The sequence below is a fragment of the Antechinus flavipes genome, chromosome 5 (genome assembly GCF_016432865.1).
Source record: "Antechinus flavipes isolate AdamAnt ecotype Samford, QLD, Australia chromosome 5, AdamAnt_v2, whole genome shotgun sequence".
In the NCBI taxonomy this organism is placed as follows: domain Eukaryota; kingdom Metazoa; phylum Chordata; class Mammalia; order Dasyuromorphia; family Dasyuridae; genus Antechinus; species Antechinus flavipes.
The window spans coordinates 44,556,337-44,569,194 of NC_067402.1; the positions used below are offsets into that span (position 1 = coordinate 44,556,337).

A 12,858-nucleotide genomic window follows, 5' to 3' on the forward strand; every position below is an offset into this window, starting at 1 on the left:
ATCAAGTGCCTGCTGTGTACTGGGTACTCTTTTCAGTGCCGGGTTCTGCTTCTTGGGAAAGTCATCATCAAAATAGAAAGATTCAGGAGGAATAAAGCTTTGTTTTTAGTTAGAATGAGGGTAAAAGAGGAGAATCAGGAAGGAGATAGGTCCACTTCCAAAGGACGGAGATGATAATGATAATGGAAGACTTGATCTGGATTTTTCTTATTTTCTCCTCAATCGAGGAGAATGATCATTGTTCTCAAAAGAACAGAACAAACTAAGCGATAAACAAACACATAGTAAGCAGACCAATAGGCTACTCTGATTCACTAAAGCTTATGGCCTTAGATAGAAGCCAATTCTACTCAAAATCCTATGAGGTCCAGAATCGGTCTCAGGTTCTCCCTCTATTGAATTAACTCCTGGGGGAGGGGAGAAGGATCGGGGAAATGTTTGAAGAGGTGACTTCTTAAGTCCCTCAGTTCTTACCCAGCCTTAAGCGCATCAGATTGAGACCTTAGCTTAAAGAGACCAAGGTCTCCCTGTAGGAGGAGACTGTGTGACCCTGGGCAAGTGACTTAATCTCTCAGTGTCCACACCCCCCTCTAGCCCCTGTGCCTCCCCAGAAGTTTCCTACCTACATACCAGTGAAACCACTGGCTGCCCTAAGCATTTTGGGCTTCCAAATTTTAATTACGGTAACTTGGACTGATCTTGCTATCCACTAAAGCCCACACCCCAGGATATATATTTTTTATTTTGGTGGGGAAAGAGAGTTAAGTGATTTGTCTATATGACAGATCTGGAGCGGTTTCTTCCCTTTTTTTTTCTTTTACCATTTTTGGAGAAAGGGGTCAGGGACTCTGAGACTGCTAATAAAAAAGTTGGAAGGCAGCAGAGGCAAGAAGCCCAGACAGATCACAGTGCTGAACAGAGGCAAAGGCTGAAAACAAAGTAGCCAGAAAAACTGGCTGGCCCCTGAAGGCAGGACTAGCCAGAACAAGGGACGGGATGAAGGAGAGGCTGAAAAAAGAGCATCTCTAAGGTGTTTCCAATCCTAGAGTTTATAAGCCTATGAATTAATCATTCTCACACCCACTATTATAGTCCATCACTGGGGCTTCTGTAAAACAGGTCAAACCCCTTTCCGGGATACGGTGTTCTCCACAGAAATCCTTGAAGATTAAACCGCTCTGGAAACTTGGTAACCAACATAAATTAAGAAGCATAAATAAGTATTTAGTCAAATTATTTGGCCTTGGTTAAGCTGCCTTTGCTGGAAAGGGTTGCAGGGGACAACCCCCACCCCCAAAGAGCGATTCCTCCAGCTCTGGGGTAAGGATGGAGACATCACAACAATGCTGACTCTCTGGAGCGGTTTCTTCCCTTTTTTTCTCTTTTACCATTTTTGGAGAAAGGGGTCAGGGACTCTAAAATTGAGACAGCTAATAAAAGTTGGAAGGCAGCAGAGGCAAGAGGCTCAGACAGAACACGGTGCTGAACAGAGGCAGAGGCTGAAAACAAAGTAACCAGAAAACTGGCTGGCCCCTGAAGGCAGGACTAGCCAGAACAGGGGACGGGATGCAGCTGAACTCCTCAAAGGAGGTAACACAAGCTGGCCCGGAGCCGGTCTTGGGGCCAGAACGACCACGACACCAATCCTGCTTTGGAGACCACTGACCAAGCGACCACAGACCTCACGATGCTCCAGGTAAATCCCCAAGATTAGACATTGCCAAAGGGCCAGCCTGCCCCTTTCACTAATGAAATCACAGGTCTGGACCATAGCCCCATCAATTCATCAAGCATTTATGAAGCCCATATTTTAAGCAAGGAACTATGGGAGGTTCTAAGAAGACTGTTAGCAACAAAGAGGGAAATGGCCTTAGGCAGCAAAGAGCTTGCCTCTTCTTGCTGGAGAAAAGGGGGCTAGAACATTGACTCTAATAAGTAACATATTTCAAGAGAGAAGATGGGGATGAGTAAGACCCATTAGGAGGGTTCCAGACATTAGAACATACTGATGACACCCGAGTTGGGCCTTGAAGGATGCTGAGACACCTAAAAAGAGGAGCAAGTTAGGAGGAGGAGGAAGTGCTTTCTAGGTGTGTACAACATGTGGCCAGAGAAGCAGGTTTTGGTCCCATCTAAGGATAGAAAGTCCTATTCAAAAATGGCATGAACATCAACCTGGGAGAAGCAGTGAGCTCTCTGTTCTTGGAGCAGATGCTACAAGAGAAGGACCAGGAATGATTCAGAAGAGAGAGATGCTTCAGGTCAAATTAGAAGTTCTTTATCTGGAGTGCCCAGAACTCCAAGAGGGCATCCCTGGATAGATGGATTTCTGAGGGTCTGGGAACATGGTAGAAGAAATTTCAGTTTTATTTTCACTAACCTCTAAAATTTAGCATTTTCTTCAATTATATTATAATAAAAAACCATGTTATTCTGAAAAGTGTTCCAAAGGCATCAGACTGCCAAAAAGTCCAGGAAACACAAAAACCTACGAACCCCACGTTAGCTGGCTCTTTCTAGCTCCAAAATTTCAAGCTCTATACCCTCTGAAAATGCCCTAAGCAAAACCAGGGGCTTAACAACTTAACTACTTGTCCCCTGGTACTGAATAGATGGAGTGGACACCCATGTGATCTGTCCAGAAGGAGCTGCTTTTGCAGCTGCAAACCATTCATCCCCACATCTTTCTCACCTTTGCAAAGATAAAAACAAGTGTGAGGCGCTCTGGATCTTATCAGATTCTGAGGGGTAAGGGCACATGAGGAAGGGCACTGACCAGAACCCCAGGCCAAAAGTAGCTGCACAGGATGGCAAAGCCAGGGAAGGGAGGAAGGACCTTCCTGCATGTGACTTAGGAACCAGAACCTCTGAAAACAGAGAAACACTCCAGCAGCATCTCCCCCACCTCCTGAAATGGCAGGAACTTGAATTTAGAGAACAGGAAAGAAATTCAGGGACAAAGGTGCCAAAGCCTAAATCCTATTCTATATTTCTCCATGGAAGATAGATGGGTTCTTAACTTTTGGATGCCCCCTTTGGCAATCAGGTAAAGCCTCTGGACACTTTTCTGATGCCCATGCCACCTATTCAGTAGTAAGAGACAAAGAGTTGTTAAATCTCTGGATTTTGCTTAGAGTTTTCAGAGGATGCAGGGATGAGTAGTCTAGAAATTTTGGAGCTAGAAAGAACCAGCTAACCTTTTGTATATCCTGGACTTTTTGGCAATCTTAAATACATAAAGAGGTTATCAATGAAAACAACTTGACTAGAATAGTTATTAAAAATTAAAATATTTTTCAAAACTCCACCCTAGTAATAAAAGGACTACTGGTCAATACAGGAATGTTGGGATCCACCACTGTATAGGGATCCAACACTGTATAACTAAAGTCACTGAAAGAAAAAATAAAAAAAAAAGGATGGGGGGATTCACTGCTTCTCCAGCAGGGCACAGATGAAAAAATAAAACATAATTAATTAAATGCAAAAGATGAAAAAAAATGTAAAGGTTGTACATGATATTAAAAATACAAGAAAATTTTATTTTAAAAACAATTACACAAGCATTTCCTACCTACAGGTGGAAAGTCTATGTACACAAGTTTATTTCAAAACTGAAGTGACTACTCTTATGACGAAAATTATCCACCACCAGAGAAAAAACTGAATGCAGATTAAAGCTTGCTCTCTTAAGCTTTCTTTATTATTCTTGGGGGTTTTTTGGTCTGTATTTTCTTTTTCAATATGGCTAATATGAAAATGTTCCATAAGACTGTACATGTATAATTCAAATCAAATTACTTGTCTTTTAAAGGAGGGAGGAGAATAGGGACAAAAATTTGAAACTCAAACTTTGAAAAAAAAATTAAAAATCTATATTTAATATACTTCTACCATGTTTAACATATATTGGACTACTTGCCATCTAGAGGAGAGGATGGGAAAAGGGGAGAAATTGGAACACAAAGTTTTGCAAGGGTTAATGTTGAAGAATTATCCATGTTTTGAAAAATAAAAAGCTTTAACAAAGAAAAAATGGAAAAAAAAATTTAATAAAATCTTTGTTTACAGGTATTGAGAAAAATTTTAAATTAAAAAAAAAAATTCAAGTGACTGAGCAGAAAGACTGCGGATTTGTAAAAAGCCACAGAAGAGACAGGAAACCCCACCTGGAAGGCTCAGGTCACGCTCTCAGAGGCAGGCACCAGCACTGGGCCAGCTCTAAGCTGCTAGCATCTGTCCAAGGCACAGAATGCAAAGTAAATCTCAAAGATGACTTGACTTTTGACCATCAATGGAAAACAATTTTCCTGCTATACTTGAAACAAAGCATGTGTGCAAAATATCTCTATCTTGGAGCAGGGAGGGATCAAAAAAATCATCTAGTCATTCTACAGACAGTGGATAGAGCTCTGGACCTAAAGTTAGGAGGTCTGAGTTCAAATACTGCCTTAAACCTTTACTAGCTGTACTATACTTGGTAATTTAACCACTCTGTAAAATGAGGATAATAATTATCACCTACCTTGCAGAGTCGTTGTGAGGATCAAATATAGCACTTGGAAAGCCTTATTATTCATCACTATCATTATGAGCTTCCCTTCTGACTCCAAATCCTAGGAATCTCATCCTAAAGTGGACCCTCGAGGCCTGAATTCTTATACAAAACTCACCTTTCCAATAGCTTCCCTCACAGCATAATACTTCTCCGTGAGGTCTCCTGCTTCACTCAACGGGGCATCGTAGTCATAAGTAGTAGGCTGTGGCAAATAAGGCATATTGGCTCCTAAGAAACAAAAACAATGAGAAGTGATTTAATTACAGCATTTGGAAGACTCTTCATCTGAAAGTGGGAATAAGAGTAATTGTTCAGCTCTGAGGAGTGATATGAACAGATACAGTGAAATAGACAAAACCAGAAAAAATTACATATGGAAAGAATTAGAACTAAACAACTAAAATTCTAAGGCAATAAAGTTACAAGGACCAAGTTTGACCCCAGAGAAAAAATATAATAAAGCAACCACATATAACACCATACTCTGCCCCCATTAGAATGTAAGATTCTAAAGGATAGAGAAGAGGTAAAAAGAGTAGCTATAAAATCCTACACTTAGGCTCAAAACACCAACAGAAAATTCAATTTAAGAATAGTTCACGTTTAAAAAAAAAATTAGTCAAGTTTTTGTAGTGAAAAGCTAATGTGACTTTTTCAAGGTAATAAATTGCAAATCCAGTCTCATTTTTACTATATTCTGGCTAGAACACATCTGGAGTATTATCATGTTCATGCTTACATGCCCATGAAATTGGAAGATGACAAGGATGGTGAGTAGACCTGAATATGTGCCAAATGAGAAATGTTTATTAGTTTTAAAAAAAATGATTTCTGGGAGATTTAGAACTATTTTCCAATATCTTAAGAAATGGATAAGGGATTAGATGTATACCATATCAGTCCTGAGAAAAGAACTAGAACAAAAGAGTTAAAAGATACAGGAAGGCAGATTTCTTCTTAATATAATAAAATTTCCTAATGATTAGAGCTCTCTAAACCCAGAATTGACTAATCTGCAAACTTTTTTGAGTTTTCCATCATCATATCTTATTCAACCATGGGCTAAATGACCACCAATTAAGAATAGCATTGAAGGGACTCCTCTTTGATGGGATAACCTCTTATGTCTTTCATCTTGAAGGGTTTATGATCTGGAGACATTGTCCTTCTAATAATTCTAATCTTCAGGAAAAATACTCAATATATCCTGTGGGTGATTTTTCCTATCCCCTCAAAAAGGGGGAAAAACAAGTATAATTTCCCTAGAATCTTTAGTCTAGATAACCTAAAAGAGGCTAAGCGATAAACTAAAAATTTCAGGATTACACCATTTCAGTCATTTTACTAGGACTGAGCTAAAGATGTGGAATGAGGCCTGTATTATCAGACCTATTATTGTTTAGTCATTTTTAGTTGTATCCAATTCTTTGTGACCCCATTTGGGGTTTTCTTGACAAAGAGAGATGGTTTACCATCTCTGGCTTATTTTACAGATGAGGAAACTGAAGCAAATAGGGTTAAATATCTTTCCTGGAATATAAGGCTGGATTTGAACTCATGAAGAGGAATCCTGATTCCCAGCTGGCACTCTATTCACTGCATCACTGCCCATGTATTAATTTATTTTTATTTGATTACTTATTTGTTACAGGAATGATTTGGGCAATGGAGGGCAAAATTAAGGAATTAAAAATATAAAAGCATCAAAAATTTAAAAAAAAAAAACTACAAGACTGCTGAAATACTTGGAACTTCTCACACTCCTTCAAATTCTCCCTATTCTAAAAGGCTTCAATAGGTTTATGATGTTCATTATTGCAAAAGATTCGATCCATTCATCCAAAGCCACCAAATTAAGAAAATGGTAGCAGATATATGTATAACCTATAGATTGTATAGATGTATAACCTATATTAGGTTGCTTACCGTCCAAGGGAGAGGAGAGGTCATAAAAGGGAGAAAGGGAAAGAATTTGGAACGCAAAACTTAAAAAAACAAAAGAAAAGAAAATTTGGCTCAGGATCAGCTACATGAAGGGGAAGGGGTAATAAATGCAAGGAGGTGATCAAACCTGAAACCACTGTCAACAAAACAACTTCATTAACTTAGCGTAATTGCTGTTCCTCTCACACACGAAACTATGTGTTTATAAATTGGCTGTTTCACATAGATTTTTCTTCCTTTTCCCCAACCCTGTCAAAAACAAGTAGATCTGGCTATTATTCTCACTTCACTTTACAGATCATGAAACTAAGACTGAGAGTGTCTAATTAGGAGTATTGTCCAGGACCCTATAGTTAGTTAAGTGTCTTGAGTCAGGGTGCAAATTCAAGTCCTTTGACTTCAGGTCCAACCCTGTAGTGACTGGTCACCTTTCATCCAGAAGTAAGGAGAACTAGGTATACACAGATAAATCAAATGTGTAAACAATGACCAAACCATTGTTATTATTTTCACCCTTGATCCTACTAGAGGTCTATATGCGGTATTGTTTAAGTTTTACAACTTCTCCCTTTCCTTGCCCAACAAGTTGGTGATTCATGCATTTATTCTCATAATGAAAAAAAGAAAAAAAACCACAGAAGTAATTTCACCAGCCCTGGAGTCATTTAGAATTGGCGAGCATGAATCTGAGACCTAGGAGACTGAGCCCCATTTTATGAAGAGAAACTCTTCACTAAATGAAATTATGCTTGATGTGGGCAAGTCAGAATAAAAAGGAAAGGGTGGGGCACACAAGAAGGGGTGACCCCTCCTCAAAAAAAAAGGAAACACAAAAGAGAAGCACTATGTCATTTTTTCAGAGTTGTTCCTTCAAATGCAAAAATAGTGGCTAGTTATATTTTTTTTAAAAGAAACTCAATTTATAAAATAAAAATATAATTTGCTGCAACACCCAGATTTTAAAAAAAAAACCAAAGATGAAAATCTCATAGATCAAATGAACTCTTACCATTCCAGAAGCCAAAATTGGTCCCACCAATAAACATATATCTACAATGAAAAAGGGAACTGTCAGAGTTCTGCTGAATGAAAAGGAGCCCTTAGTAATTCAGGAAAGAGACTCTGATGACTGATTCTGGCAAGGCTGAAGAGCAAAAGATAAAGCCACAAAAATCAACTGTCTGCGCGCGCCCTTCCCCTCTCCCCCCCAGATAAGGTTACAACTTTTAAAAAAAATTTATCGTAACAACCAACAAAATTAAATATTTGAAGTACTACTTTAATTCAGAACCCAGAAAATTTAAGCAGGAAAAAAAAAATCACATAATGCTATCTGGAGAAATATTCAATCCAAAAAGTATTTATTATATGTGCCAATATATATCACAGAAATAATTTAAAGACTCATGGGGCTTCCAAGCCATCTCTCTTGTCTATTAAGGTACACTATTTCTCATTTATTCATGTCGACACTTTTTTTTTTTTTTTTGCTTTTCAAAGAGATCTCACGTTAGGAACAAGACCTAAGTTAGGGAATATTCCATATTCAAATCAATATAATACATTATAAAAAAAGAGCTGGAGATGATCTGCAACCATGAAAAATCAGTGTTCCCTACATTCCTCCAAAGAGAGTTACTTACATTCCTAGAAAAATAAGTAAAAACAAAAATTCTTTCCCCAAGTTCACTTACAGGTTAACATTAGCACCACGGGAAAGCATGTCAATGAGAGAAGCGACAATGTTTTTGGTGCTGACTGTCTGATGAGATTCACCCCAGTGATCTAACCATCCAGTGTAGAATTCTGAATTGATCTACAAAAGAAAAAGGTAAAGGGATTGAAAGTGAACAAGGAAGAACCTCATTTGTAACATTTGCCACCACAGAATGGAAGTGCGTCATATTTTATAAGCCATTTGCCTTAACAGTGCCCTAGTCCCACTTCCAAAAAGTTGCAGAATGACACGGTTTTACTATTTTCTCATGGTGTTACATAAAGTTAGACTTTGAAACGCTTTTCTCTTTGCTGACTGATGGCAGACTATGGGTGTGAAACACTGTAAATAGTTTAGCTGAAATCCTTTTTCTTTTTAATTTTTTGTTATTATGGATGATTCTCTGAATGGAAGGGATGGTAAATTAAGATGCTATAAAAATTCATTTTTTAAATATGTTGAAGGGAAGAATGTTAGAGTACAAGAGATGAAGCTTAATGGAGTCTTTTTGAGAGGGCTAGAAAGCATTTCTTCCAAATTTATTTTAATTATATTAGCAAATTAAGCACATTTTATTATAAAAGTAGCAAATTAAACAAATTTTAATTAATAAGCAAATTAAGGTTTGCAAAGCATTTTCCTATGGTTATTCAGTCTTATCCAATTTTTCATGACCCCATTTAGGGTTTTCTTGGCAAAAATTCCAGGATGGTTTGCTATTTTAGGGTTTTCTTGGTTTGCCATTTCCTTCTCCAGCTCATCTTGCAGATGGGGAAACTGAGGCAAACAGGGTTTTAAGTTACTTGTCTAAGGTCACATTGCTAGTGTCTGAGATAGGATTTGAACTCATGGAGATGAACCTTCTAGGCTCCAGGCTCAATACTCTGTGTATCACCTAGCAGCCCCAAATATCTCTTTCTACTAAAGGGATTATGAAATATCATCGCTGGTCCAACGCCCTTCTGTTATGAAGGTTGGGTCATGGACCCTAAAGAACACATGAGAGTGTATCTCCAATGGAACTCAGTACATCTCACTTGTTGAGAAGTGTATACTGGCTCATTCAATCACGAGGCCAGATGGGACCTTTATTTTAGGGATAAGTGAACAAAGACCCAGAGAGATGGCTCAGGGAATCATTATTAAAAAGCAAAAATTTAGGATTAGCATGGAGACTCTAATTCTATATTCAATGCATCTTTTTCTTTACACCAAATTGTCTCTGTTTACTAAATACTCACGGAGCAACAACGACAAGTAAGAGATACTATGCCAGGTATCAAAAAGTTGTCTAGAAATCAAAATTTCATACATTAATCATGTTCAAAGAACTAGGATAGAAAGCTAAATTGATCATAAAAAACCCAACTAATCCAACCATGATCAATTTATATTTATGATCAATTTCTGATTAATTTATGTTTAATTTATATGATTTATATTATTTTTATGATTCCAACTTGCTTAAGAGGAGAAAAATCTGTATTTATGCCCCTAAAATTCAACCCCCTTTTTTATATTTCTCTGTTTGGAAAATTCTTGCCAAACAGTATGGACCCACAAAGACTCCGAAAATTCTAGGGCTTATGTTCTTTTGAGAGGAGGGGAAATCAACTTTCAAAGCGTTAAATAAGTAAATAAACAATGGATATAATTTGAGGATGTGACAGGCACATAGACACAGAATAAGGTGGAAAAACAAGGTTTATTTAGCTTAGAAAAGAGCTAACTACTGAGGGATATGATGGTCTTATTTGAAGGGGTGTCTTAGGGACCAGACTGATGGGTACAACCGGCAGGGAGGTGGATTGAGGCTCAATGTCAAGAAAAGTGAAAGAGCTACCCATAATTTTCTCCCCATCACTGGAAGTCTTCCTGGCCAGGAGCCAGGGAAGATGACGAGTAGATTTCTGAGTGTAGATTAGACCACGCAACCTCTGGGATTCTTTGTCTTACATGTTTCATGGCCCCTACAACAGTCACCTGTGTCTGGCACCCATCCTTCCTGAGCATAAAAGAAATGAAAGCTTACCAAGGGTCCTTTGGGCTCAAACTTCCTCTGGTTCATAAAGGCTTCTGTAATGTTGAAACCTGCGAAGTGTGGGGGGAAAGAGACTATGAGCATTCATGTGCAATTAGAAAAAGAAAGTGTCAAAAAGAGAATGTCCAAATAACCATCCAGAATGCCCTGTCCATGCCTATCCAAAAAGCCCATCTGTATCTGGCATACAGTAGATACTTAATAAATGTGTAAAGAATGGTACTGACTTAAAATCATACCATTTGTCCATGAAATTGTCCCTGTTCTCCCAAGGCAGAAACTGTCCTTTGAACTTTGATAGCAAATTCTTTATAATTATTTTGTCTCCTCCTTGAAGACTCCAGAGTGGAAAGGGGCTTTGTCTTGGCTCCTACAACAGTAATCTATCTGGACTTTGATATAAGCAACTAGATGGCAGAGTTTATAACTCACTGGATTTGCCGTCCAAGACCCAAGTGCAAATCCTTCCTCAGACATCAGCTGTGTGACCCTGGGCAAGTCAGTTAGCTGTTCTCAGTTTCTTCACCTCAAAATGGGGGTAATAATAAAACTTATTTCAAGTAAGTTTCAAATAAAACTTATATCAAATGACTACACATTTATGTCTGTGTGTATGTACACACACACACACACAGACAGAATATTTTACTGATTTATATTGCATTATATGAATATAACTTATACCTAATTGGTTATGCATACAGTATGTTACACCATAAATTTGTTCTATAATACACACATGGAATGACACAAATATGTGTATGTATGTGTGTGTGTGTATATATATATATATATATTTATATATGTATGCATATATATATACACACACACATACACACAGAATATATATGTATCATACTTGTATGCTGCTCTATATTAATACTGTATACACACAATAAATGAATACACATATTGATATGCACACACCCACAAAGCGCTTGCAAACTTTACAATGCTACAGCAATGTTTAGCCATGGTTATTACTATTGTACAAAAGTATATCATTGACCAAGGACTCCTCTCAGCAGAAAAAAAATTGTCCTTTCCTTGTGGGGAGAAGGAGGCGTCTCAGAACAGGGGGAGGAAATCAGCATCACCACTTCCTATGCAACTAACTAGCTGTGGAGATCCATGACCCAAACAAATTCTCTTCCTAAAATTTTTTATAATACATAAAAATCATATTAGTATAAAAACTCCCCAAAACCTCCAAATTTATTCAAAGTGGCTTTCAATATGATATATCAGGATATTCTTTGGTACATCGTTAGAGAGAGAAAAATACATAAATATGTGCATAAATGTATCCATATCCATATCTATATATAAAATGGATGTATATTTTTTGCAACATGAACAAAAAGTCTTGAAATGAAATGAGGACCATGTCCCTGAAAGCCAAGGACTCTGATAAAATTCCTCATGGGCTCATGGTTTCAGCTACAAAACTTTGTTTTCAGGAGCATCCATGGCTGATGGAGCCTTCATCGGTCACAAAACCAAAGTAAAAACCAGGTGTTATGATAGATGACAGAGGAAGTACAAGATCACATCTGCCAACTCAAAGAGCTAACAATCTGATGACTAAGGTTGAAGTGAGAGTCAGACAACTTCCGGCTTTTGTCTTGTTCCAAAGCTTGCTTAATTAAGCTTCCCCTTCTAGAGGAGGCTAAGCCAATCCCTGTTTGCTGCTCCTGCGAACTGCCATGAAAAAGCCTTGTATTTATTTAACATATATTTCACACTTTAATTTTTATATATTCAAGTTATTTCTCTGATAGACAATAAATTTCTTGAGGGAGAAGTTGCTTTTATTTTTGTCTTTCTTCTCTTTGCTGACAGGCAGTGTAAAAAATTCACCAAATATCCCCAGAATGGTTGGGAAAAATATCCTAAGGGGTCTACTTGTCCTAGTTTGGAAGAAAATTAAGGGAGCTATAATAATAATGATGATATGTGTGTGTGTCTGTGTATATTATACATGGAGACATCCATGCACATAATCTCACTTGATTTCTACAATTCTGCTATCTCGTTCCTGTTGTAGACATCAGTTACCTCATTCAATCCTCACAACCTTGGGAAGGAGATGCTATCTCTGGACTCACTCGACGTACAGTAAGTAATTTGTCTAGGATACACAGAAAATATCCGAGACTGGCTAGGCAGTGTAGTGGAGAGAGCACTGGGCAATGAGGAAGACCTGAATTTAAATCTGCACTCAACTTGCTAGCTGTGTGATTCTGGGCAAGACATTTAAGCCCATTTGCCTTGGTTTCCTCAACTGTAAGATGAAAATAATAATGCCATATACCTCCAAGGTTTGTTGTGAGAACCAAATGAGATAACAAAATCTTTGCAGCACTGAATACAGTATATATATTTTATATATATACATATATATGTGTGTAATGTGTGTATATGTAGATACATACACACAAACACACAATGAGCACCATAAAACTGAGGTAAACAGAGTTAAGTGAATTGTTGAGATGTGTGTCTGATGTCACATTTGAACTCAGGCCTTTCTGACTCCAGATGGAGCATTATAGAGATTATAATAACTAAGGTGATTTATGTTAAAGCACTATGTAA

General features: G+C 37.8%; 1 protein-coding gene across 1 annotated transcript in view; it reads right to left on the minus strand.

Moving 5' to 3' along the window:
- Positions 1-12,858, minus strand: part of GLB1 (galactosidase beta 1) — a 73,469-nt gene that overhangs the window by 26,600 nt on the left and 34,011 nt on the right. Inside the window, exons 7-10 of the mRNA XM_051961838.1 lie at positions 10,252-10,310; positions 8,197-8,318; positions 7,512-7,552; positions 4,674-4,786 (exon numbers count right to left, since the gene is read on the minus strand). Of these exons, the coding sequence (XP_051817798.1) occupies positions 4,674-4,786; positions 7,512-7,552; positions 8,197-8,318; positions 10,252-10,310 (335 nt within the window). The remainder of the gene's footprint in view (positions 1-4,673; positions 4,787-7,511; positions 7,553-8,196; positions 8,319-10,251; positions 10,311-12,858) is intronic.